The sequence below is a fragment of the Apteryx mantelli genome, chromosome 1, assembly GCF_036417845.1.
Source record: "Apteryx mantelli isolate bAptMan1 chromosome 1, bAptMan1.hap1, whole genome shotgun sequence".
NCBI classification, from domain to species: Eukaryota; Metazoa; Chordata; class Aves; order Apterygiformes; family Apterygidae; genus Apteryx; species Apteryx mantelli.
The window spans coordinates 158,103,887-158,128,602 of NC_089978.1; the positions used below are offsets into that span (position 1 = coordinate 158,103,887).

General features: G+C 40.4%; 1 protein-coding gene across 2 annotated transcripts; it reads left to right on the forward strand.

Annotated features, from left to right (window-relative positions):
* The first annotated feature begins 1,064 nt into the window (after positions 1–1,064).
* MKRN1 (makorin ring finger protein 1) lies at positions 1,065–24,104 on the forward strand. Of its 2 annotated transcripts, XM_067307962.1 has the most exons (8): positions 1,065–1,437; positions 10,494–10,622; positions 12,306–12,532; positions 19,745–19,971; positions 20,469–20,683; positions 21,371–21,481; positions 21,945–22,083; positions 22,504–24,104. In XM_067307962.1, the coding sequence occupies exons 1-8, from the start codon at positions 1,256–1,258 to the stop codon at positions 22,714–22,716; spliced, it is 1,443 nt and encodes a 480-aa protein (XP_067164063.1). In that variant the 5' UTR covers positions 1,065–1,255; the 3' UTR covers positions 22,717–24,104. The 2 variants fall into 2 exon arrangements, with proteins under 2 accessions (XP_067164063.1, XP_067164069.1); XM_067307968.1 differs by lacking the exon at positions 21,371–21,481.
* The last annotated feature ends 612 nt before the right edge of the window (positions 24,105–24,716 follow it).

A 24,716-nucleotide genomic window follows, 5' to 3' on the forward strand; every position in this document is an offset into this window, starting at 1 on the left:
GTCTGTCTGCTGATGCATGCCTTCGCCTTGATCTGAGCTCTGTTACACTCTGTTCTTCACCTCCTTTTAATTTGCAATTCTCTTCTCACAGGTCATGGCTCTGCATATTTCAGAAGATGCCAGCAGGTACATTCACTATACCTCACTCCTCAGATCATTCAGGAGCGCTTAAGTCATCATTTCTAGCCAAACTGAAAATATCTTTTCCCTCTTCTGACCTCTCTCATGTACTTCCCTAAGGTCCTGCCACCTTGGGGTGATGTCCTACTGTTACCTTTAGACCAAATGCTAAATTTCAGTATCTTGTGAACTGACTGATGAATTTGGTATCTCTGATTCTTGTTTTTGGTAACCTGAGATCTGTAATGAACCCAGTGATGCAAAGTGGCTTTCTCAAACAGGTGAGGTGATCACAAGGGTCAGAATTCAGCCTCGTAAATGTTATAGGAAGGGGGAGGTGTAGTTGGCATGGTAAATCTCACTGAGATTTAGGCACAACGTAAGTGAAAGGTTTAGCAAGTTCCAGGAATAGATACCATCTACACTTCCAGCAGACACTTAAGGCCTGGGGTTTTATGGTTCTAAATTTTGGACTTGGGTACCTAAATGACAGATGGGCACATAAGTCTAGTCACCTTGTAAATGTAATCCTGGGTTTACAAAGTGCAAGAAAAATAAAAAAGAATGATTTCTTTTGCTGAAGTGGTCACACTCTTCCTGGCAATTTTTTTCAGGTTCGAAAATATTTTCAGACACGTATGCAAAATACCCGTATCATGGAGTTAGTAGTCTTCCCTCTTCACCTTGCCCCTGCCTCCCTGCTGGTGGGTGAATATACCAAGAATGTGGCGGAAAGTTTAAAAAAACGCCCTTAAACTGCTGCGGCTCCGGCGCGGCGCGGGGCTAACGGACGCGGCGCGAGGGGCGGTACCCCGCCCCCGGCGCTCCGGGGTGGGCGTGCCTGAGCCCGGCGCGGCCAATCAGGGCCGCCACGCCGCAGTGGGCGGTGCCGCGGGCGCCGCCTCAGTGCACCGCCCGCCCGGGGCCGAGCGCAGCCGCGCCGCCCCGCCCCGCGCAGGGGAGGGCGGAGGGCGGGCCCGGCGCCTGCCTCCGTTGACCTGACATCCCTCGTCCTTCCTTATGCCGTCCTCCGCCCCGCAGCGCTGAGCCCGCCACCGCCGCCGCCCGGCTGTGCCTGACCGGAAGGATGCGCTCCCGGAAATTCCGGCGCTGTCGCTGTGTGGGATAAACAGTAATGGCGGAGGCTGTGGCTCTAGGAACAACGGCAGGCGCCGCGGCGGCCGCCGCACTAACAGCAGCGACAGCATCGGCGGGAGCTGCGGCCACGGCCTCGGGCCCTGCTGCCGCGCCGCCCCCCGCCGCGGGGCCGGGAGGGGGAGGGGGCGGCGGCGGCTGGACCAAGCAGGTCACTTGCAGGTACGTGCTGTCCGCGGGGGGGGGGAGGGGAGAGCCGGCTCCCTTCCCTTCCCCCCGGCTCGGTGACCCGTCCTTTCCCCTCCCCCCCCGCCGCGCGCGTGTTCCCCCCCCCCCCCATCCGCACGTACGGACGGAGGTACGCAGAGCGCGCGCGCCCTCTCCAACGGATCATCTAGTCCGTTGGCGCTGCCAGCGGTGGGGGCGGGGGGGGAACGGCCGCGGCCGGCGCCGAGGGCGCCCTGCGGCCGCGCTCCGGGCACCACTGCGCCCTGCGGCGGCCGCGGCCATGCCCATGTGGGCTTGTGGGGGATGTAGTGAGGCGAGGGCGGCTCGTCCCGGAAGTGCTGGCCCTTGGTATGCGCTGGGGTTAGTCGTCCCCCGAGAGGGGGGCCCACTCGCAACGGGATGGAGGGCCGCGGTGGCCGTGGCGTGTCGGCTGTGTTTGGTTTAGTGCGTGTGTATGGGGGGGGGGGAATTACCTTCCTGGTCCGTGGCTTTCCCGGTTCATCCGTGGAAGTTGTCTGTCCCTTTGCAGTCGCTATGCAGTCACCGCGTGCAGGAGCGGCTGTAGCTGCGTGTGCTGGCGGCTCCCGATGAGGTGTGGAGAGCCGCGCTTTCTGTGTGTGTTAAATATAAGCAGTAGAACGAAAGACCTGTAACGAGGTTCCAGAGAATGCGATGAAGCAGGAAATCTCAAATTGATTACGTTCTTGTCCTTTTGATTTCATATTTAATAATGTAAAAGTAACTGCAAAATATTGAATTAAGAGTTGATATAGCTAAGAGCTTGTATTTATTGAATAAGAGAATGGGGATAAGTTATGATATGCTGAAAAATGCAAGGAATGCTGCTACTTCAGTGTTACGTTAAGGTTCTGTATGCTACATCATCTTCCGTTTGCATTTTGCTTTGAAATGTATTTCTGACCATAATAAAATCTGATCAATCTTTTATAAGGGAAAATGCAGATTATATACCACATCTTGTAAGGCTTGCCCGGTGGACTACTTCTGGACTTATATTGCTGATCTGTTTGCAGACTGAATATAAAATATGTTTTTGTGAATATGGAAATATACTAATCAGTTTATATGATAATCCAAGATTAATTTCAAGGAGTGTTTTTTTTTAAATTAAATCCGTAAATTACATATAACTTGATATATATATTGCTGGACAAGTGTATTCTAAGTCACTTGGTATCATAAAAGAACATCTTGGGAGGAGAGGAAGAGGCACTTTGGTGCCATATCTATATCTTTTCTGCATATTTTCCCATTTGTGCCAATTGTAGTTTCAAATAGTGATATTAAGAACTGTTGTTTGGCAATCACAGGGAGCTTGCTCCCCGAGTCTTGCTTTTGTGCTATTAAGTATTCCCTGCAGTATCTAAAGCATTCTTATTAACTGTTGAGCACTGTTTATTTTGGCTAATGCACTGTTAATGTGTCTATTTAAGAAACACTGTTTCTGAACTCTCTGTGAGTACTTCCCTGAGCTTTGCCTATGAATAGCCAGGTTAATATTTGATATGGGGCTGTTTAAAAGTAGGTCAGTGATAAGGAAATGACTGGAAATTCTGCTTAGCTCAGCTTTAAGTGAGCTGCAAGGGCAGAGGATAGTGCTCTTAATACATAGGTTGCCTCATTATTTCTGAAGAGTGAAATGTATTGGTGGTATCTTTTTTGCTCAGGTAACAGACACAAAAACAGTGACTGTCACAGTTTATAAGCACTCGTGTTCATTGATGTCAGTACCATGCAGTGAGTCTGCCTAACAAATAAATCTTTACAGATGCTTAAGACTAGGGGGAAGTTAAAAGCTACACTTTGTAATGGTTAGCGTGCTTTATTGTGAGCTTAATCAAAAGTAAGGTCTCAGCTTTAGACCTGTTGAACTCCTCTTGATTCTTTGTTCTTTTTGAGTAATATTTCTATTTATCCTATTGATTTTCTTAGTCGGCTTTTCAAGTTGTAGGTTGAATAGCTTTCCTCAGATTTTTAAAATGGAATTGATAATCTGACTGAGCTGTTGGGAATGTCACAATCACAGAATGCTTGAGGTTGGAAGGGACCTCTGGAGATCATCTAGTCCAACCCCCCTGCTCAAGCAGGGTCACCTAGAGCACATTGCCAAGGACCCTGTCCAGATGGCTTTTGAATATCTCCAAGGATGGAGACTCCAACCTCTCTGGGCAGTTTGTTTTGGTGCTCTGTTACCCTCCCAAGAAATAATTTTTGTGATAAGAATATTCTTTTATTTTTCTTCTTTATTTAATTTTGGTCTCAATAGGATGTATTCCTTGTTAGCTTATGAAGAGACTGTATTTCTTGGTATTATACCATGTTTTACCTTTGTGAATGAGCCTGAGGATTTAACTGTGAGATTTAATAGCTTTTTAAAATAAAAGTTTTTTCAACCTAGTAACTACAGCAGCTTCTGTTTTGAGTAACACTGCACAACTCCATTTGTTTAGAGGCTTTCTTTACTTGAATTGTCATATGGGTGACAGAAGATGCTGCCTGAAACACTTCTGGGAGGTGGGTAGGCCCTTCAGTATAAATACTTCACACTTTGTGGCTGGTAAAAGAATATTCCTGTTTTATCAGCAGAAGTGGAAGTCTTAAAATTGGAAAAGTAATTTCTTGCTGCTCCTTTGAATACTTGGAATGATAAGTTGGCTGACTAGTCAGTTTTGTTATGTCAGCGTGATGTCCATTGGAATGGATGATTCTCATCTGAGAGTGAGACACAATGAGTAAGATGAAGGACTTTGGTTTCTCCTAGATTTCCAGTTTTGCACACTTTACCCTTATACTTGTCCTGAAGCTAAGGTTTAAAAGCTTGAGCGTAAAAATTATGAATTCATTGTGTTCCTTAACGGAGCATGAGAAATCATTTTCTAACATTGCTACTGTGGTTTAGTTTTCAAGGCTTTTGTGGTGGGTAATAATTTATAATCTTTTAATCTGGAATATACTGTAGGAGAATAAAACAACTTCATAAATACTTCTGATCCTTTCATTAGCTGGTGTGTTTGAAATAAGAAAAAGAATGGTAATCCTTATTAAGCTTCCCTGTCCTTCCTGGTTTAGATGGTTGTATGGTTTTTACAAAGCAGTGGTATAGCCAACATTTTTCCCAAAGACTTTTCACTGATATTTATTTTCCAGATTTCACACAGCATTACTTTAACTAAATGAGTTGACTTTGTAGATCATTTCATTCATGTTTTTAATAACTGAAAACAAACAATCAGAAAACCCTGTAGCAATGAATTGGTGTATCTTGAGAGTTGTCTGTATTATCTGTATCTTCCCTGTTCTTTCTGAGAACCTAGAGCAAGTATTTATGCATTCTTAGTATGAAGAATCTGAATCGGTAAAGTATGCTCAGTTCAATGTGATAATAATGGTAAGGTGTGGAGCACAAACCTCTTAAAAGCCTGCGTTTATTGCCCTTTCTTAGCTGCTGTCTTTTAGATCGCACTAGTTTCTTGCTGAAAGAGATTATGGGCAGAAGTGATAGGGTAGTGAGACCTACTTTTTTTTCTTTTCTTTTTTTAAGGTTGTCAACTCGTGTAGAATTTCTTCAGCTACTCGTTTGGCTGAAGGCCCTATCTGCCAGGCTAGAACAGTGTGTCTTGTCTGTTCCCTGCTACCTTCTGTCCTGGGAATTCTCAGTCTCCCTATATGGCTCCTAAAGAAGCTAATGAATGTAGCTGATCCCTATTCTGAGCTCCCCCATTCGTCACTTATGAAAATGTCTCCATTTTTGTAGGGGCCTTGGGTTTATTGCCAACTGTGACACTCCAGGCAAAAACAATAGTTTAATAAACAAAATGGTGTGACCTGGACCAAAATTAAGTGTACCTAAAGTTTTAAAAAAACCCACCCACCCCTAAACAAGCAAGCCTATTACAAGGTTCAAAAGCTATGGGAATGAAGTGTAGCATATGTATATCACTAGTAGGTTTACAGGGGCTAAGACTTCTAAAACATAGAAAGAGACTTTCTGGGAGAAGCTGTTACAGATTTAGACTGTAGTTACCTGTGTTCAAAACTGTGTTGCCTTCCTGATAAAGACGGTTGCAAATGCTGTTGTCCAGCTTTGTGGCAATTAATGGAAGTGATTAACACTTAGAGTGGAGGAAAAAAAGTCTTCAGTAGGTTATTATACTGTAAAGCATCCCTGAAATCAAGGTCATCGAAACCTGGATAAACCATAAAAATATTAGGTATTCCAGTGATCTGGTTTTAGCCTCTGTAACATCTGTGCTGCCTAGAGCTATTGGAGATGATTAGTTTTATAATCTTGGGCAAGTATCTTCTGTATACTTAAAAAAAAAAACAACCCCCCCCCCAAAAAAAAACCTAGACCTTGTCTACAATTTAAGGCTTTTACAGGTGCAAAACCTGATTTTCATGACTTCTTTTAAGTATCCGTCCCCCATGAAAATCAGGATTAGTTGAAACATTTTTTCAGTGATACAATGACAGTGCAGGCAATTATTACTTCCTGGATGACTGTTGGGTGTGTTGGTACCACTCGTGTGTTGTACAGTCATGCAGTGAACTGGAGAGTTGATATGTGTTTAAAAAAGAAAAAACAAAAAAACAAACCCCACAGCTTCTTTCCTTGGCTGGGCCCAGATCAGTTCTCTAGTCTGGTTCCCTGTGCAGACTCACCAGTTTATACTAGTATAACTGAATGGGAAAGGCAGACTGCATTGCTGCAAGAATAAATACTTACTGGATGGCAACATCATAGATGCTTTAGAGAAAAATCAGTTATATACCTGTCTTGACCCAGTTTTACTCTTTTAAAAGAAATGATGTGTATTCTCTATGTATTTGACAAAATGCAAATTTCAAATATTATTCTACATGTCTTTGAGTGTGGCAGGTAATTTGTGTTACTCAGTGCTGAGAATCATTTTTCCCCCTGTAGCCAACCATCTTGATATAATGAATTGTGACAACTTTCAGAATTACCGTGAATCTATATTTGCAAAGATTCTTCTAATTTAGGCTAGCAGAGAAGGAAAGGGACTTGGGAGCTCTGTCTGACCAGCAGTTGGAGAGCCTGAATCTGAGCCTTATGTATTTAGGATCAGTTATGTTGTACTTTTTAACAGAAGTCCTCACTTTAAGCTGGTGCCTTTCTTAGTTGCTTATTTCAGCCCTAGTGGTGCACCAACACTCTGTTGGCTCAAGTAATTGTGTGGCTGTGCAGTAAGTCTGAACAGTGATCTGATCTAGATTAAAAATAACCATGGGGGCAGCAAAAGGAATGTCAGGTTATATCTGAAGCGGTTTCCTGATCTGGGTGAGCAGGTGGCTATGAAATTCCATGCCCCAACAGGAGGGAAGCGGTGCAGTTTGGAAGCAAACAAAGGGTGAACGTAACAGTTGTTAAAGTACTACTGGCAAGCGCTTACCCTGAATTATTTTTGACCCTGCTGGTTTGACTCCCATCCCTTAAAGCAAGCCAGAAATTCCAGTTATGTTGTGGTTCCACACACTTGTTTGTGGAGTGTGGTGGGTTTTGTTTTTTGGGGGCGGAGGGGGATGTTTTTAGGAGGTGGGGAGTGTGGCATGTGCTGGCATGGCTGTTTGTGTAGCCACTGGGCAAACCTGACTAGGGCACTCATCTGTCTGGGGAGAAAATTCTGCAAACTGTGGTCTGGTTTATTATTTATTTTTATGTAGGATCACGTTTCTAATCTGGTTTACTATGTGGATTTAGCGTACAGGCAGGTGATAGTTTTGAGGTGTGAATTGCAGCCTGGTTGTAAGTGTCAACTGGTAGCTTATGAAACTACTTTAGGTTCTTATGTTCTTAGTATGTTGAATACACCGTGGGGCAATTGGCCCTCTTAAGACTCACCTCAAGTTTCCTTATATTCCTAGTTGACTAGTATTTGACTACAAATATAGAAAGAGACTGAGCTGAACTCTGTTGCCATAAAATGGGCATCTCTGTCACTGTCTTTTTCCAGTCTATTCAGCTGTTAGACTTGTGTAGTTGTAGAATATTTGAACTTTTAAAGGGTGTTAAGACTGGGGATATTGCAGCTTGCCAGTGGAGGCTTTAAAGAGTGTGGCAAGCACTCAGTATTTTAGAAGTTGATTTTGACTGTACTTGAAAAACGTGCTTGTTTTTCATTGTCTGAGTAAGTATTAATGTCTGTCTTTGTATTGTCGCATCTTCATCCACGTATGCCTCATGTTCTTTGGCCTTCTTTTCACCTGTAGTAGAAACTTGATTTTCCTCTCTTTGTACTTGCAGCATTTTTAAATCGTATTTGTTCAATGGCATATTACTTTAGAAGTTTATTCACTTGTAACATATAGTAGTAGCTATGCTAGTTTAAATCTGTTTTGTCTGACTGTTGCAGTCACTTAAATTACTCTGTGGTTTGCCTGAGGCAATACTGGTATCATGCAAACTAGAGGCTAGAATTACGATGCACCTGATATTCAGCTTCCTTGTCATGCTATACTTCTTAGAGTAGATTATCACTGTGACAAATTATTTAACCTCTAGTTTCTTGTTTGGGCAAATTATTTAACCTCTAGTTTCTTGTTTGCACCTCATTCTGGAGATTACAGTAAGTAATCCTTACCTACAATGGAAGAAAAAAACCCAAACTTTTGAGTTAGTGCACTTGCTAGGCATTCATTCATTTTATTTATTTATTAACTGAAGAGGATGAGAAAGCTAGGATAAGTGTCAATGTTTATTTTCAGTGTGTGTTTATCTGCTGTAAGCTCATGAAGTGAACAGTATCCTATTCAGAAGCAACTCTTCCTCTGTTAATATTTTGACAAGCCTGTGGGTTTATTTTATTTTATTTTATTTATTTTTTCCTTCCTTTGTCTCAGAATATCTTTTTCTCACTGGCTCAGTAGTGTTAACCTTTTCATTGTGAAATATAGTTATACAATGCTATAGGAACTGCTCAATTTTTATTACGGTTCACAGAATTTTCTAATAGTCTCAAAACCTTTGTCAGTGATTACCGCTCCATTTAGAGACAAACAAGAGGACAGTACTATATTGCTTAGGCGTTGTCTTGAGGATAAGTGAAGCTTGTTACAGCCATCATAAGAGAAATTCTTCATGAGAAGGGAGAAAAGTTCGTTGAGGGCATCCAATTTTAATAGATTTTTTCCATTGGGTTTCTTATTCCAAGTATAATGAAATAATTGTAACTGCAGTAAAACTAAGTTGTGTCACACTTTAGCCAAGTCATGTTAACATACTGCACTCCTTCTTACCTAGTTGCAAATGAAAAGCAAAAGGTTGGTATGGAGGAGCTTTGGTTATGTTATTCAGTGAATTTTTTACTTTGATTTATCTTATTGAAAATATGGCAGTCTAAGTGCCCAGCAGAAGTTCATGCAGTTGAACAACTTTACTTTAACACTTTTTAAGTCTTGGAGTGTTGACTTGAATGTGCTGTTTTGCAAAAAGCTAACCTAATCTTAGCTCATGGTGCTGAAAGGTGATCCTGCTGTCTCTTCTGCTGGCCCTGCTGTGGTGTGGCTGCAGAGTCAGCTGTGTTGGAGGACCTGGTCCTGCTGGCTGTGTAAGCAGTAGTACAAATGCAAAATGGGGGAGGTGTGTGACGGGAGGTGTGCAAACTGGCCCTTTCAGCAGCAAGATAGGCTTAGATGGGTATAATCTGCTTCTGAATCTGCACAAGTGGTGTTGTATAGGCAAGTTAAGAATCTGTATGAGACCTAAGCCCTAATTTTTTTTTTTTTTTTTTTTGGTAATTACTAGGCTTTGATATTTTCAGTAAGCTCAAGTTTGCAACTTAGTTGATATCTCAGGGGCAATGCTTCTCTTTCTAAACTACAGAATTAGTAATCATGTTGGTTGTTGCAGTTGTTACATAGTTGTTTTTTTTGTTGTTAGAAATACTAACTTGATTGATAAAAACATACTTTAAGTTGTTACATTTTCAGTTGTTGTTTTGTTGTGAGCATATTGAGTCTAAATAGTTACAGTATCTTAATTTTAAAGAAGCTCATATCTTTAGGTTAAAATTTAAACCAAATGAGAAAAACACTGTTCTGTTTTCATGAATAGCTGAATTTGAGGATACTTAATTTAAACTTGCATTATTTGACATGTTAAAAACAATAATTTCTGTGTGCTTATAACTTTGAATTTCTGGATTAACTTGAACTGCAGTAGCACATCACCTCTACTTCTTTACACTCCTGAAGATGAATAGGGGACTTCTAACATGGGGCTAAGTAATAAATAATATATGAAGTAGGATGCTTTCATCTAGATAGAGCAGAAAGCAAGGTTGCTACAAATATCTGCCTAAAGCCTCTGAATGTCCAATAATGATGTATTGATTGAAAACTGATGTGACTTTGAAACTGACAAAACTGGTAGCATTTGGTAAACTGTCCTCAAAAGCTTTGAGCCTGAACTGAATTCTTTAAAGCTGGATAGGCAGCACAATATTGAAGCAGAGTGCTTCTAATGATTGCTGGCTCCTGTAGCAAAAACTGATGTGTGAATTTTGTCAGATGTAACCATCCATTGCAAATGTCATTTGCAGTCTTGGAGAGGAAGTTACTGCTGGTTGAATTGCTCATAAATTCAGAATAGATTTAAGCCACCCAGGAAACTTATTTGAGGCATGGCTGTTTTCAGTTTTGAATTTGGTAGTGGGCTTCTGTTATGTTTCTGTTGGTGCTGGAACACAGCTACTTTATGTCCCCACGGGCTTACTCCAAGACTCTTTCCTCTCTGCATCACAGCCCAGGATAAGATTTGCAATTTTTGACTGGCTTTTTATAAGCATAAGTCTGTAAATGTATTGTCCATTAGAATGGCTGTGACTAAGGCTTCCTCTGTTCTCAGACTTTCTTATTTGTATGTTTATACTTGGACATGTTCCTATGACTTATTAGTGTAATAATTCTTATTTCAGCATACCTTGACGTATAAAATAACTCATCATCCAAATACTGTGTGTACAGCTTCAATTCTTTTCCTTAATTCATGGTAATCTTCTCTCTTGCAGATATTTCATGCATGGAGTTTGCAAGGAAGGAAGCAACTGTCGCTACTCCCATGACCTCTCCACTAGTCAGTCTGCCATGGTGTGCAGGTATTATCAGCGAGGATGCTGTGCTTACGGAGATCGTTGCAGGTAAAGAAATGCCATTGACTATATTTTAGGGGAGTAATTTCTTTTAGAGTCCCTGAGGAGAAAGCTCACAGAAAGACAATAAACAAATCTGGAAGTATTTTCCTCCTCCATTGCAACATCAACATTTTATAAAAATGACTTCTTTTTGCAGACTATCTTCTCTTGCTAAATATTGTAGTGTTTGCTTTGCTACATAAATAGGCAAAAGTGAGGCAAAAAGAGAGAAAAAAGGTTTTCATAAAATGCTGCCTTTACAAATTGGCCCTATATTATTAAAACATAACATCACCCTGAAATAAGGAAAAGCATGAACACAAAAAACTGATGCTTTCACAGTGTAACAAAGCTTTACAAAGGCTTAGGGATATTCTGTGTCATTTTCAGTCCACTTTATTAAAATTTTACGGCAGTCTTAACATTCTGTCAGCTGTTATGCATGAATAAATGTTTGCATCATGATTTTATATAGTACCTCATAGTTAGCTTTGCTTTCATGTTCATTATACAGTTACTATGTATAAGAAAGATAGCCCTCTGTACATCTGCCAGTGCTGCTTTCTTGAAGGTCTGCTTTTAAAATTTGTGCTTCACAGCTTAGGTTTCAAAGCTGACATTTGGTTGGGAGCATTTCTTTAATATATAAGAACTGTGATGCTTCATCTCTTTGTTTTCAGTCTGACACGAGGAAGATGAATCACAGTTGCTTAATTGTTTCATATAATCTCCATGAATTCATTCCCTTCCTCCTTGAAATCAGTCAGCAATTATCTAAGACTTCATGGGAAAAAAATCACAGGTCTGCCTTTGTAGTCTACCAGTTACTGGAAGACAGATTTTTGAGGGAATTGACATCTTCTTGGTGGTGGTGGGTAGGGACTTACAGGGTTCTGAGTAAGTTGCAAGAGGCATTAGATATAATTCCTAAAGTTCAACATGAAATCTGAATGAGGCAAGATGCTAAGATCTAGACAAAATATCAAAGAATCATTTACATTGGAGGGGACCTCTGGAGGTCATCTAGTCCAAACACAGCCTGAAAGCAGGGCCAACTTAGCTTAGGTTGCCCAGGGCATTGTCCAGTCAAGTTTTGAGCATCTTCAAGGATGGAGATTCTGCAGCTTCCCTGGGCACGTGCTCCAGTGTTTAACTACTCTCACAGTGACAATTTTTTTTCTTTTTTTCCTGATGCCTAATTTGAATTTACCTTGGTGCAACTTGTGTCCATTGATTCTTTCCCTATCACTGCACCTCTATGAAGACTCCAGCTCTGTCTTTTCTACATCCTCTTACTAGGTAGTTGAAGACAGGAGTATCTCCCTGTAGTCTTCTCCTCTAAAAGCTGAACAAACTTAATTTTTCTCATTGAGTGATACTGCATGTGTATAATAGCTGTAGGACCAGTTTTGGACATGCACAATTTGTACATTATGCAAGTTCAGTAATTGAAGTATGTTGCTCCATTTCCTACAAAATCATTGAACGCGTTCCGTTTCCTTAAGCAGTGTGGACAGGTTACACAAGTGGAAGAAGCACTTTCTTATAAAGGGTCATCAGTGACTTTCTCTTCCAAGCCAATTCTTCCTGCAAAATGGTGTTTTAAATCTTAATCAATTTACTTCCAGTCCATAAGGCTGCTGTATAGAGGTATTTCTCATCAAGAGTTGATATGTTTTAACTTGTTAGATATGAGCATACCAAGCCACTGAAACAGGAAGAAGTGACTACTGTGAATCCAGCTGCAAAAACTTACCCCTCAGTATCCTCAGACCTCGCATCACTCTCTGAAACAGCTGAAGGAAGTACTGCTGAGACAGAGGTTGAAAATACAAATCTGGCAGCTGCAGGAGTAGGTGCTGAAGACTGGGTGAATGCTGTAGAGTTTGTCCCTGGGCAGCCATACTGTGGACGTGGTAAGCTGATCATGGGATAACGGTAAATTCCTGTCATGGGTCAACAATTTATATTTAATGAGTGTATATATTTTAATGCTTTTGTTTTTGTTGAGTACAGTTATTCATACTTATGAATTGTTTAAACTGATCTATCCTTACATTTTGCCTGAACTCTCTGGCATGGGAAGGAGAACCATTCCACATCAGCTACTTTTGCTATCCTGATGTTCTAAAACTTTAGACTTAGACAGTCTCAGCATACCTGGATTCCTCTTGTTATGGGTCTGAATGACTTGGTGAATCTCCTTCTTTGAAGCTTAGTTTGCATATACAATAGGAGAAGAAAATAATGTTTGATGCAATTTGAATGTCACTGCGCTGGGAAGATAAATTGCTGCCTTTTGATTTTTTTGCAGCCTTCTAAAGGCTTTCCAGTGGAGGTGCAGATTCCTGTAGAATGAACTGAAGCCTAATGCTTGCTTTCATGAATCCCATAGCAATTCAGACTAGAGGCTGAAAATCATTGTCTAGTTACCTTTCTGAGACTTGACTTTATAATACTATGACAGTTTATGTTGAGAGTGAGGTTGAAGAAGCTCATCATGTGGGACCAGACTGTTTAAATAGCATACCTGTCACCTGCATTCTCTGCAGAAAGACAGCACAGAGACTTCAAATTTAGGTGGAAAAGTGAGCTGAATGTGTTTACTTTAGCACAGTTTTTAATAACTGGCTCTCTACAAGTGAAGACTTATGGCCATAATATTCAAATAATGGCTTGGATCCAAAATAGACACTTTATGTCCAGAAGAATTTGAAGTTGTGTCAGACAGTTTTCAGATTGTACTCCTTTGCCCCCACAGCACTACTCTGACTCTCAGATCTGAAAAGAGACATTACCTCTTCAATGTTAGAGGGTGCTGCTGGAGCCTGCTCTGGTTTGATTTGAGGAAGAATGGAGAGGAAGAGAATGGTCCAGCAGTGTTAACACTTAGCTAGTCTTGGAGAGAAGATAAATTATGAATGTGTTGGGTCTCTCTGTGATTTGATTGTAGTCCAAAGGAATAAAGACTTGCCTCCCACCTTTCAGTGTGTCACCTTACTGTCATAAAAGATACAGTTTCTGTGTTTGTTGAGCCGGGGGGAGGGAGGGATGGATATATATATATATATATATATATATGAAAATAATATATATATTTTTTAAAATCTCCTAATCTAAATGGAATAATTTGGATTGGAAGGAACATCTAAATTTCATCTAGTTCATTTCCTGCTCAAAGCAGAGTCAGCTAGATCAGGTTGCTCAGGGACTTGTCCAGTCATGTTTTGCATATCTCCAAGGATAGAGATTCCACAACTGCTGGGCAACTGTTGGTGCTGTTTGACTTCTTTCACAAAAGCTTTTTTCTAAAATCTAATTGGATTTTCCCTGCTTCAGCTTGTGTTCTGGCTCTTGCACTATTGCTGTGCACATCCAAGAAGACTCTGGCTCCATTTTCTCTGTACTTTCCCTTAGCTAGTTGAAGACAGCAATAAGATCTCTTCTTTAGGGTGAACAAACCCAGTTTGCTCAGTTTCTTTTCTTGTATCATGTGCTTCAGCTCCCTGATGGGGGGGTGGCCCTCCACTGGAATTAATTCATTGCTAGTTTAAACAGCCTGAGTTCTTTTAAATATATTGTCTAATCTTACACTTTACAGGTGTGCCACTGCTTTCTCCTTGAATTCCTGAATCATAAGAGCACTGTGTTACACCTTTAACCCACTTTGTCTTACTGAAGCAGTTCTATTTTTAGTGGGTCAGGCATATTTTTAATAGAAACTCAGGGCTGCCACAGCATAAGTAACATTCTCTTCTCTAAATCTTGTTGAAAATTTGCTTTGTTTCTTATCTTTTGAAATATGATATATTTTCATGTACAAATGGGCTCACCTGTTTCTGTACTGAGCAGTGCTATGTGATGCTAATTCCCATGGCAATTTTTTCTTAAAACTGCATGTTTAAAAAAAGCTTCCAGAAGCCTTTGCATTTTAGATTGTTTTCTAAAATGCTGAAGATTCAAGGTTGGCAATTTAACCTTGCATAGCTTAGGCTATAATGCTCATCTTTTATTATGAGACAAGGCATTCTGCTAATGCAGATGATTCTCTGATTTGGGACTGCACTTGATATCTTGAAGATGATCTTAATGCCTAGCAAAGAAAATAGTGACAGTTCCTCAGGCACTGGCTTATTGAAATACAGGTATACTCCATTTCCGTATTTGTTCTGCTGTTACTACTGCTGCTAGATATTCTGGAATAACTGAGGGAGAACAGAAAGGCAGAAATATAAAAAACGCTCAGAACTGAGTGGCTGAAGGTACTTGTCTTTGCTAAGTGTGTCCCAGTGTAAAAGCAGGTGTTGTGTAAATGGAAGGTAATGAGTTCATTTATACAGGATGACTTTCATTCAGTCATCTGAGGCATCGGAGATTTATTTTATATCCATTCATATGTTTTCAAACCAAAGATTTATTAGGAGGAAGTTCTTTCCCTCAAATTCTGGAAGTCTGAATTTCCAGGACAATGGTCATGGAGAAATATGGGGTTGGGGAGGAGGAGCAAGAGAAAAGAGAAACAGAACTGCAGATTATTCAAGAAGGTTGATCAGATTCCTTAAAGACTTTTTAGTCCAAAAGGAATGAAAAAAAAAAATAGACACTCTTGTTGAGTTTCAAATTCATCTACTATGATATTCTCATGTTTTGAGAGGCACCTGCTTGTGATTTCTGCACAGAGGGGGGATTAGGAGCAAGTTCATCCTTTAATAGCACAGTGAAGAAGTTTTGGGTGGTCACAGTAAGAGAATGGAAGATTCTGTTTTGTATCTGGTCCAAGACAAATAATGGTGCTGTAGAGACTCAGGATTGGTCTGGAGACACTATACTGGGAAGACTTACCAGCCTTTGAAACTAATATTCCTGACTGTCAATGAGTGATTTCTTGGTTGTCTTTGCTTTCTGAGGCAAGCAATGTGTATCTAACCCAACTCTCTTCCCATTCAGATTTCATCTATCGAATTTCTGCAGAAAGTGGAGACACTTGCTGTCTTTCAGTGTAGAGGAATTTACATTTTTCTTTTAAATGCTGGACCTGTCAACAGGAAGGAGCAGCTCAAAGTTATTGAGGATAGCTACTATTAGAATCTCCTAGCCAAATATACCTACCCTATTTTATAAACTGAAGCTGAGAAGGTTTCTTATGAAAGAGATTTGATGTTAAACTTTCTGGGGTAGATTTCATGGGCCTGAATGCTTTTGTTTTCCTTACTAAGGTATGTGGAACAAAAGTATTCTGAATAATCCTTTTAATAGCTGCAAATTTCAATGTGGCATAGACTGAAGCTGGAGAAGGCCTAGTACATCTTGAAAGCATATACTTTTTACTTTATAGGCACAGCTTCACCTTGACAGGTTAGGTAATATTTAATGCCTTACATGAGGTTTTTCAGAACTTAAGAGAAATCTCCCTCTCTCTTAACCTAGAAATTCCACTGTTGTCCATTTCAGTGGGAGCTAGTAACCACATTACTTTCAGAGCATTTCAGTTTTAAAAAGCTACATGATTTGAAGGAGCTTTTAAAACTTCTGTAGCAAAATTGTTACAGCTTTTGTGAGACTCTATATTAGCAAGTAGCACAGACTAGGAGAGGATACGTAGAATGAAACAGCTGGGCTCCAACACTGCACTCTGTGGGGTTGTTTCTTGGCTTGCTTTTTACTTTGGATTAGCTCTGGTCTGGTTCCACAGGCTGAATGTTTACTAGCAGCTCAGGTGTGTTAGGTGAGCTCCTAGAGCATGTCTGTTGGTTCAATTTGATCCAAAAGCTATCTAGTTCACATACTCTGAAATGGTTCTGTGATGTGAGTCAAAGCACAGCAAGTAGGGATTGATCATACAGAAATTTGATTCAAAAGCACACTCCAGATGCAAATTAAAATGCTAAGGTTAATGCATCCTGTGAGACATACTCGCACATTATTGCGGGGAATTTTGGAATTGGCTTGGGTGTTGAGAAGGGGGGGTGCATGAAAGCCAATAAGGTAGTGTAATATAGTGTGCCATAGTCATAACTTTTGTACCTAGTGTGAGTTTAACCATATTGTCTGTGAAATGGAAAGTGGGAAGATACCTTTCCAGGAACCACTTGCTGGAGAATAGTGGTTTTGAAAATAGCAGACAAGATTGCAGTAGTATATCTCCCTCTCTCTCTCTCTCTCTCTCTCTCTCTCTCTCTCTCTTTTTTTTTTTTTTTGCTTTCAAATATAATGCAGAACCATAGCAGATACAGTACAGTAGGTATAAGAGGTATATATGCAAGGCTTTAGATGATGGAAGCAGTGAGACATTCAGAAGTGGAAATACTGCTGTCCTTTCTATTTCATGGAAATGCAGCTCTAGCTGAAAGGAAGTGTCAGTGCTAAAAGAAGGCTGGAAGTGGGCAACTAGTATGTCATTTTTTAGCATATTTTCCTCCCACTTACCATACCATTCTACAGAAGTACCTAGAGTCATTATTAAAGATTGACATTTATAGAGCTGTATCTTACTGGATAGACATCTAGGCAACAAGAACAGATTGTACTTTTCTGTGCAAGGGTGATATTGTAGACAAGGCTGGGCTTTGGTACCAACATTGTGCTTGTTGATTGAAGGGTTTGTGAGGGTTTTTTGGTTATGTGTGTGGGTATTTTTTAACAACTGTTTAGATTTCTCTTTGTGCCAAGATTTGAAGCTCTGCTCTCTCCTTCTGTGGGCCAGCATTGGAAATCAATGTGTTTCTGTATCAGTCTTTGAGGATACGATTTCTCAGCCTTTGTTCTCAAAGCACCTCAAGTGATATATATATATTTTTTAATGAATAAAACACGTTCTGGTTAAGATTTTGACAAAGGATATCCTTCAGAGGAGTGCAGGAGACTTCATAAATTTTTTCTATTAAGAGCTTTAAATGTACATCTGATCTTGAAGTATGCATTTTGCAAGGATACAAGATTGCCTTAAGCAGAAGATCATCTTGCCAACCCCTTTAAAAGAAGTACTGTATCACTTGATCCTTTTGAAACTCAGCTGTATTTATTTGGCTGTTAGGTTTCTGGCCACACATACTGTGATCCACTAATAACTCTTCTTCCTCAGTTAGGGTCAAACAGGACTTCATAAACAGTCATGTTAAGCCACTAATAAAGTCTGTAACAACATTTAGAAAAAAACACATTGGCAAAATGACAGGGGAATAGAAACTCAGTGATAGTTATGGTTTTGTTGCTTCTCTTGGAAGTGGAGACCATGGATCCTCAAACAAATCCCAGTGAAGAGAGAGGGAGGGGAAAAAGAAAGTGTCAGTCCATAGGAACTCATGGGGAAATGAGGTAATGAGGATTTATTTGCTCTTTTGGTTGGGAACTACTTACTGAAAATCAGAAGGCTACTTACTGAAAATCAGTTTAGTTGTTATTCTGTCACTCACTTGTTTTTGAAAAATAAAACAGATTGATCTAAGATCAGCATGACTGACCTTTAAAGTTGAAGATGGTCCTATTTCTTGAGAGAAGTCAACAAGAAGCAGACTTGAACTTATTTTGAGAGTTAACATTTTCCTACACTAATCTTAAATACTTGCTTCTCCCCTGAAACTGTTAACTCCAGGACCTGATTTTTCAGTTTCTCTTTGTGTCCAAAAGCTAAGAGGCTAATAAATGCTTGTCATATGTCTTTGTTCCATGAGGATGAGAACTTTGTGTGTGAGCATGCAGTCTCTGGTTCTTTTTGGAGAAGACCCTGTCTTTCTTTACTTTCACTGATCCGACTGCTTCTCTGAATCTAGTGCTCAGAAGGCTCATAAAAAAAATTCCATTTTTATAGCATAGATGACTTTTCACTCTTGTAATTGCTACTGGTTATGTGAATGAAGTCCAGTTGCTGTTCATAGTGTTTACTCTGGTTTGATCCCCTCCATTTGTTAAGTTATACTAAGTTTCGAATTGACTTTTTTTGTATTGTAACTTAGCTTATCACCCTAATTATGTAATGATCTCAATGTTGTTTGACTTATGTTGTCACAGACAAGCATATGTTCAAGAGCTACAAGGAGAAGTGGTAAGCAGAAGCTATCTAAATAGAGTAGCGAGACAAACAGATTTCAGTTCAATTTAGACTTAGGTAGGGATCCTAGAAACTCTTGAATTTATTTTCCTTGGGCTTTTGCAAAATTGATGGTTAACTTAGAATGCTATGGAACTATCCTGAAGTTCAGAGTCTCTTAAAACTAGGCTTACATTCCTAACTCAGGCTGACCTTTTGATAAGGCCAGACTAGATATCTGTTTAGGAGGAAAGGCTTTTTGTTCTCGATTGCTCTTTTGACTACCTTCTGAATTGGGGGTTGATGCCAAAAATGAAGAAAAGCTGAGTCTGTCTGTATAAAAGAATTTTCTGAAGATGTTGCCTTAGTTAGATCCTCCTCTAGTTAGGACAGTAGTGTGTGTGTGTGGGGGGGGGGGGTTGTTTTGTTTTTAATGAATATCTAGAATCGAGTTAGTTTGGCAAGAGGTGTGGTCAAAGCTCTTGTATTGTTAATACAGAATATGCATGGGAGTCTAGAAGTGAAAGTCATTTCAGCCTGAACAACATGCTAATCAACCTGTGCATAAGAAACTGCTGGTGTGGTGTTTCCAGACCGCATTAGTTATGCTGGATACACCTTTATTGCTTCAGCTATGCAATTTCTGGGAAAAAAAGCCCATTAATTTTAACTGGTGTCAAAATGCTTTACAAAGCAATGAGAGATTTGTAACCTTATTTAATTGTTACTGATCCAGAGTTTGTCTAAAAATATATTTAAATCACTGAGAACTAGTGAGATTTTCCAGTGCTGGACTTAGCCTGTAATTGGGTTTGAAACTCACCACTGAAACATTACCTTGATAGTTACAGCCTTGGCTGGACTGAAGGATGAACAAATCGCACTTAGAAATCCTTCTTGTTTTCTTGAGTGGAGAAAATAACTGTTCATTCAGGCTGAAGGCTTGTGAAACTTGGGTTGAAATGAACCTTGTTTTTTATTATGCTCTTTGGATAACTTGAGTAGGGTTACTCAAGGATTTCTTTACATTAAAACAATGTATTCTCACTCCCAGTGTTCTAAATATGAATATATTGCTTATCATCTTTAATTTTGTTCCCAGCTGCCCCTTCCTGCACTGAAGCACCCTTGCAGGGAATGGTGATTGAGGAAGAGTACGAAAAGCAGCAAGCAAACGTGGAGATAAAGAAGCAGTTGTGCCCCTATGCTGCAGTAGGAGAATGTCGTTATGGAGAAAATTGCGTTTATATCCATGGGGATGTGTGCGATATGTGTGGATTGCAGGTCTTGCATCCAGTTGATGCTGCACAGAGATCCCAGCACATAAAGGTAAGCAAACAACTGTCTAGTGTTAAACAGCTTTAAGTTATTGCTTCCTAGCCACTAATTCCCTTTCATTTGAAGGTGCATGCAGGTCAGGCAGTGAATGAAATTCCTGTTGCAAACTGGACCATTTCCTGTCAGGGCCATATTCAAAAGCAGCTGAGTATCCTTATCTATGCTAGGAGAGAAGTCTGTATGAAGATACTAAAGCTTTGTTCTTTGCCTAATAAAACTGGATGGTCTTTTAGATTGCTTTTCTCATGTTTAAAAGCAATGTTTGCACTTGTCTGAGGAAAGGAGTTTGAACTCTTAAGTTGATTGTTCCCCACTATCTGAGCTGTGGGGGGGGGGGGGTTTTGAAGATAAAGACTTTGCAACTTATTCATGTCTTTCAATGTAGAAAATGGCAAAGTAAACTTTAAAACTGAGTCTTAAAAACTTGTTTAGAGTTCATGAGGTGACCAGCTGTCTCTGTAGTTGTTTTCTTTGTCTCTCCTTTTCAGTCTTGCATTGAAGCTCACGAGAAGGACATGGAGCTTTCATTTGCTGTCCAGCGTAGTAAAGACATGGTGTGCGGGATATGCATGGAGGTGGTGTATGAAAAAGCTAATCCTAGTGAGCGCCGCTTTGGGATCCTCTCCAACTGCAGCCACACTTACTGTCTCAAGTGCATCCGCAAGTGGAGGAGCGCTAAGCAATTTGAGAGCAAGATTATAAAGTGAGGCACTTTCCCATTTCGATTGTGCTTTGTTACTATGGAAGAACTTAGTAACTTCAACAAACTCCCCCCTGCACAGAGACTGCATTTAAAGCGTACTAACTTTAGTTTGGAACTGAAGTAATTGTTAGGGATAATATTTACACTCTGATTTGGTTAATATGGATTAAGTTTGCAAAGCTCACTTAATGGTAGAAAATGACTTTCATTTAATTAGTAGTGTGTTGTCCAGTGGTTACTGTTGTTTACATCTTGGACACCCAGCCAGGATTCTAAAAACAGATTAACCAGTTCAGAATGTATGCTTCTTAATTCATTGCTGCCCTAGTTCATTAGTTAGTTGACAAACCATTTCTCCATTTAAAGGCTGTTCTAAAAAAAAAAAAAAAATCCAATCCAATAAATACAGAAATCAAACCAAAATAAATTTATTTAATTCTAAAGAAAAAGGAGTCTGTGTGAAGTGTTTTTTTCAAGCTTTTTTGAGACAAGCTGACCAGCTGCCAAGTTGAGCTCTTAAAGAAGAGAGTTAAGGGTGTCTTCATGTGTAAGAGAAAATCTAGATTGAAAAGTCCATACAGCAAGTATGCGGTACAACTTTAAAGATGGATATATGCCATGTCTTGTTATATAGGAGAGAGCGCCCTGTAATGTGGAATTTTGCAGCACGGTCTGTTCATTCCCCAGGTCCTGCCCAGAATGTCGGATCACATCCAACTTTGTCATTCCAAGTGAGTACTGGGTGGAGGAGAAGGAAGAGAAGCAGAAACTCATTCAGAAATACAAGGAGGCAATGAGGTACGAGCACTGCAGCCTATTGCCAAGTTGAGACTGCAGAGATAAGGGCACACCTGGAGAAGAAGGGTGTTAATGTTAAGCCCTCTCATACCTCCTTTCCACCCCCACTTGTGAAGTGCATCCTTACCTATCCACAAATGCATGCAACCACACAGTCAATAAGCTATTCCTATGTACTTTGACCTCAGTCTTTTCCGTATGCACACAAAACACTGGTGGTATAGCCATAAGGTAGTACAAGCTTGCGCACTGTGAATCATCAGCGTCCCTATGCATGCATCGACCCACACACGTTCTGGGTATGCGCATTGTGTAATACATCATTTCTGTGCGTAAGTGTTTTACTGGCAAAATGTCTTCAGCTTCAAATGGTACCTGAGATCCTCTTGGACTATAGGTAAATGCAGTTCTGAAACCTGGTTGGGTCTGCTGTGAGTAAGGGTTGCGATATTTTCCTTTCCAGCAACAAGCCATGCAGGTATTTTGACGAAGGCCGTGGAAGCTGTCCGTTTGGAGGGAACTGTTTTTACAAACATGCATATCCTGATGGCCGCCGAGAGGAGCCACAAAGACCGAAAGTGGGAACATCCAGTAGATATCGGGTCAGTGCTGCTGTTTTTTTGTCCTTTCTATACAGAGACAGAGCAAGAGGGGCGTGTGTTAAATCAGCTACCTTGAGAGGTGGACAGGAAAATGTGAATTTTTCTGACTTTTGAGAGACCTCTGTAATGATGGATTTGCAGGAGGTGGTGACCTAAAGTCAGGGAATGCTGGAGGCTGATGGGGCAAGAAAAATATTTAAAAACTTTCCTAATACACCAACATATTTAAGTAGAGATGTTGGGCAGCTTTAATATGAGTGTGTAAGGGTAAATTCCACCAGAGGTCAGTATCTCCCTGAATGAAAAACACTTTCTTGCATGTTAGAAGGCACCCTGGGGGCTGAACCTTGTCAGCCTCTGGGAGGACTCTCACCTTGTACTGCTTGGTCACCTGGGGCAATACTTGTGTTCCACTTGCAGGCCCAGCGGAGGAATCGGTTCTGGGAGTTCATCGAGGAGCGAGAGAGCAGTGACCCCTTTGAGAATGACGAGGATGAGGTGGTGACCTTTGAGCTTGGTGAGATGTTGCTCATGCTGTTGGCAGCAGGAGGTGACGATGAGCTAACAGATTCCGAGGACGAGTGGGACTTGTTTCATGATGAGCTGGAAGATTATTATGACTTGGATCTATAGCACCTGTCAGTGGAGTGTGGACTGTCGTCTTGGCTTCAGGCAGTAGCTATTACCTGTGGTGTTGTGGCAGTGCCTGTGTTTCTCCTAGGCAGGCCTATCAATTCCAGGTGCTGTTGTAATAACTTTTACCCAGGGTTTGTCTCTTCCCATCCCATCCCGCCCTAGGAGTGTTGTTTTTCTCTGTTTAAACAAATAACAAGAAATAAATCTTTAAAATGTTAGTTTTTGTAAAAATGAATTTAACTGTCAGACAGTTAGCTTAGGTTTGTTGCTTCATCTGTGTACCCAGCAGAGTTCACCCAGTTCAAGGGTTAAAGTGTTTACAGGACTTCCACACTCATTTTGAAGAGCCCAGATACAAAAATGAGCAGTGGCCATGCAGTGGGGATGCAAATTGGCTGATGGCCTTTTTCCTGCTATGGACTTTGTATTGATATTTCCGACTTCAGGCCAGACATAAATACTTTTTCTGGCATCAGCTCCGTTCCAGCCCCCTCATGTACACATCTTCATTTGTGATTTTTGGTCTCTTGTTTACTTGCACATTACTATTACTACTGTGTAACCAGAACCAGGTGTGAATGTTCCGGGTTTTTACTGTGTTTAGCATGAAAGGAAAATGTCTTTGTGAAAGGAGAACTTTCTATGTGTATATACAGATAAATGTAGAGTTGGACATCAAGGGTAGGGAGAATCTGTATAAGTTAAAAATAACAAAACCACCTTTCATCCCCTCTTGGTGCATGAAGCCTAGCCTCCAATTGGACATGAAACTGGTTTAGCAATTGGTCTCAGCCCACTGTGGCAGATCTTAACTGTCAGGTATAACTTAAAAGATGGCACTCCCTAATAAACCAGCTCTCTTTCATGTGTATTATTAGGGTTGTCCAGGAGCAGAAATTCGGTTAGCCAAATAGTACACATAGTGATCCTGAGGAACACCGGAGAGGCCCCTGAACTGCATTGCTCTGTGAGTTTTAGAACTTCAGGTAACCACTTAAGCCATGGGCTTTGCAAGGAAATCACTGTGCCTCTCAGGTGGTTCAAGGTACATTTGCCTGTCAGCATCTGAGTTGGGCAGGTTGCCTGGTAAAGCTGTTCAGCTTATGTGAGTTACTGCTTACAAAGTCAGTCATGCAGTTTCTGGCTGTAATTGCATTGAGAAGAACTTACTTTGCCACCAAAGCTCCAGCACAGGAATTTTAACCTTGCATTACGTTAGTACTGGTTTTTATTGACTCGTGGATGCCCCGTGATCTGTTCTCCTGCTGCTCTTGTCCCCTAGATTGCCTCTCCTTTCACTTTTAAATGGAATGAGCAATTGTTCTGAAGTCTATGATGTATTGTTTTGCAGCTGCCTTTTGTAAGAAGCACTTTTCCCAAATAAAAAAAAAAAAAATCAAAAAAATTAAACAAGAAGTCTGTTTATTCTTTTAAGTTGGAAGCTCCTACATTTCAGCTTGGTTTTTGTATTGCCATAATATAAAGGTGTTTATCTCTATTATTCTTGGTTCATGCATAATCATGTCACACTAATGTGGAATTTTAACTTGGTTATAACCTCTTTCCATCAAAGAGCCTCTAATATAACACATTCTTAACAGACAGCTGAGACTATCAAAGTACTGAAGGAATATAAGGAGTTACTAGTGGGAAAAGAGGTAGCTTGCCTTCCTGGAAACAAGTTCTGAAGTATGATATTAATTTTGTCCTGAACAAAATAAATTGCAGTTCACGTTCTATTAATGTTATGGAGTGATAGTTTCCTATTGAAATGCTGTTTGGACAGCAAGTCCAAGCATTGCTACAGGCTACTTCCTGGTAATCCGCACCCTTTGAGCCTGTATGTGTTCAGAAAGAAGCATTCTTCTGGGGAAATACATAAAGATAGAAGTAAATTACTAGAAATGTATTTAGACCTGTTGAGGAAAATGACTACAAACAAATTAACTGAACAGTCTAAGACCAGCTTCAGTCTGTTTAGGTTTTGATTATGTTTT

Bases quoted from the DNA above. Each gene is read 5' to 3' on its own strand.
- MKRN1 (XM_067307962.1), top strand. From the start codon at position 1,256: ATGGCGGAGGCTGTGGCTCTAGGAACAACGGCAGGCGCCGCGGCGGCC. The intron at 12,533-19,744 runs GTAAGCTGATCA...TTTTGTTCCCAG, and splicing joins GCAGCCATACTGTGGACGTG to CTGCCCCTTCCTGCACTGAA. The intron at 19,972-20,468 runs GTAAGCAAACAA...TCTCCTTTTCAG, and splicing joins AGAGATCCCAGCACATAAAG to TCTTGCATTGAAGCTCACGA.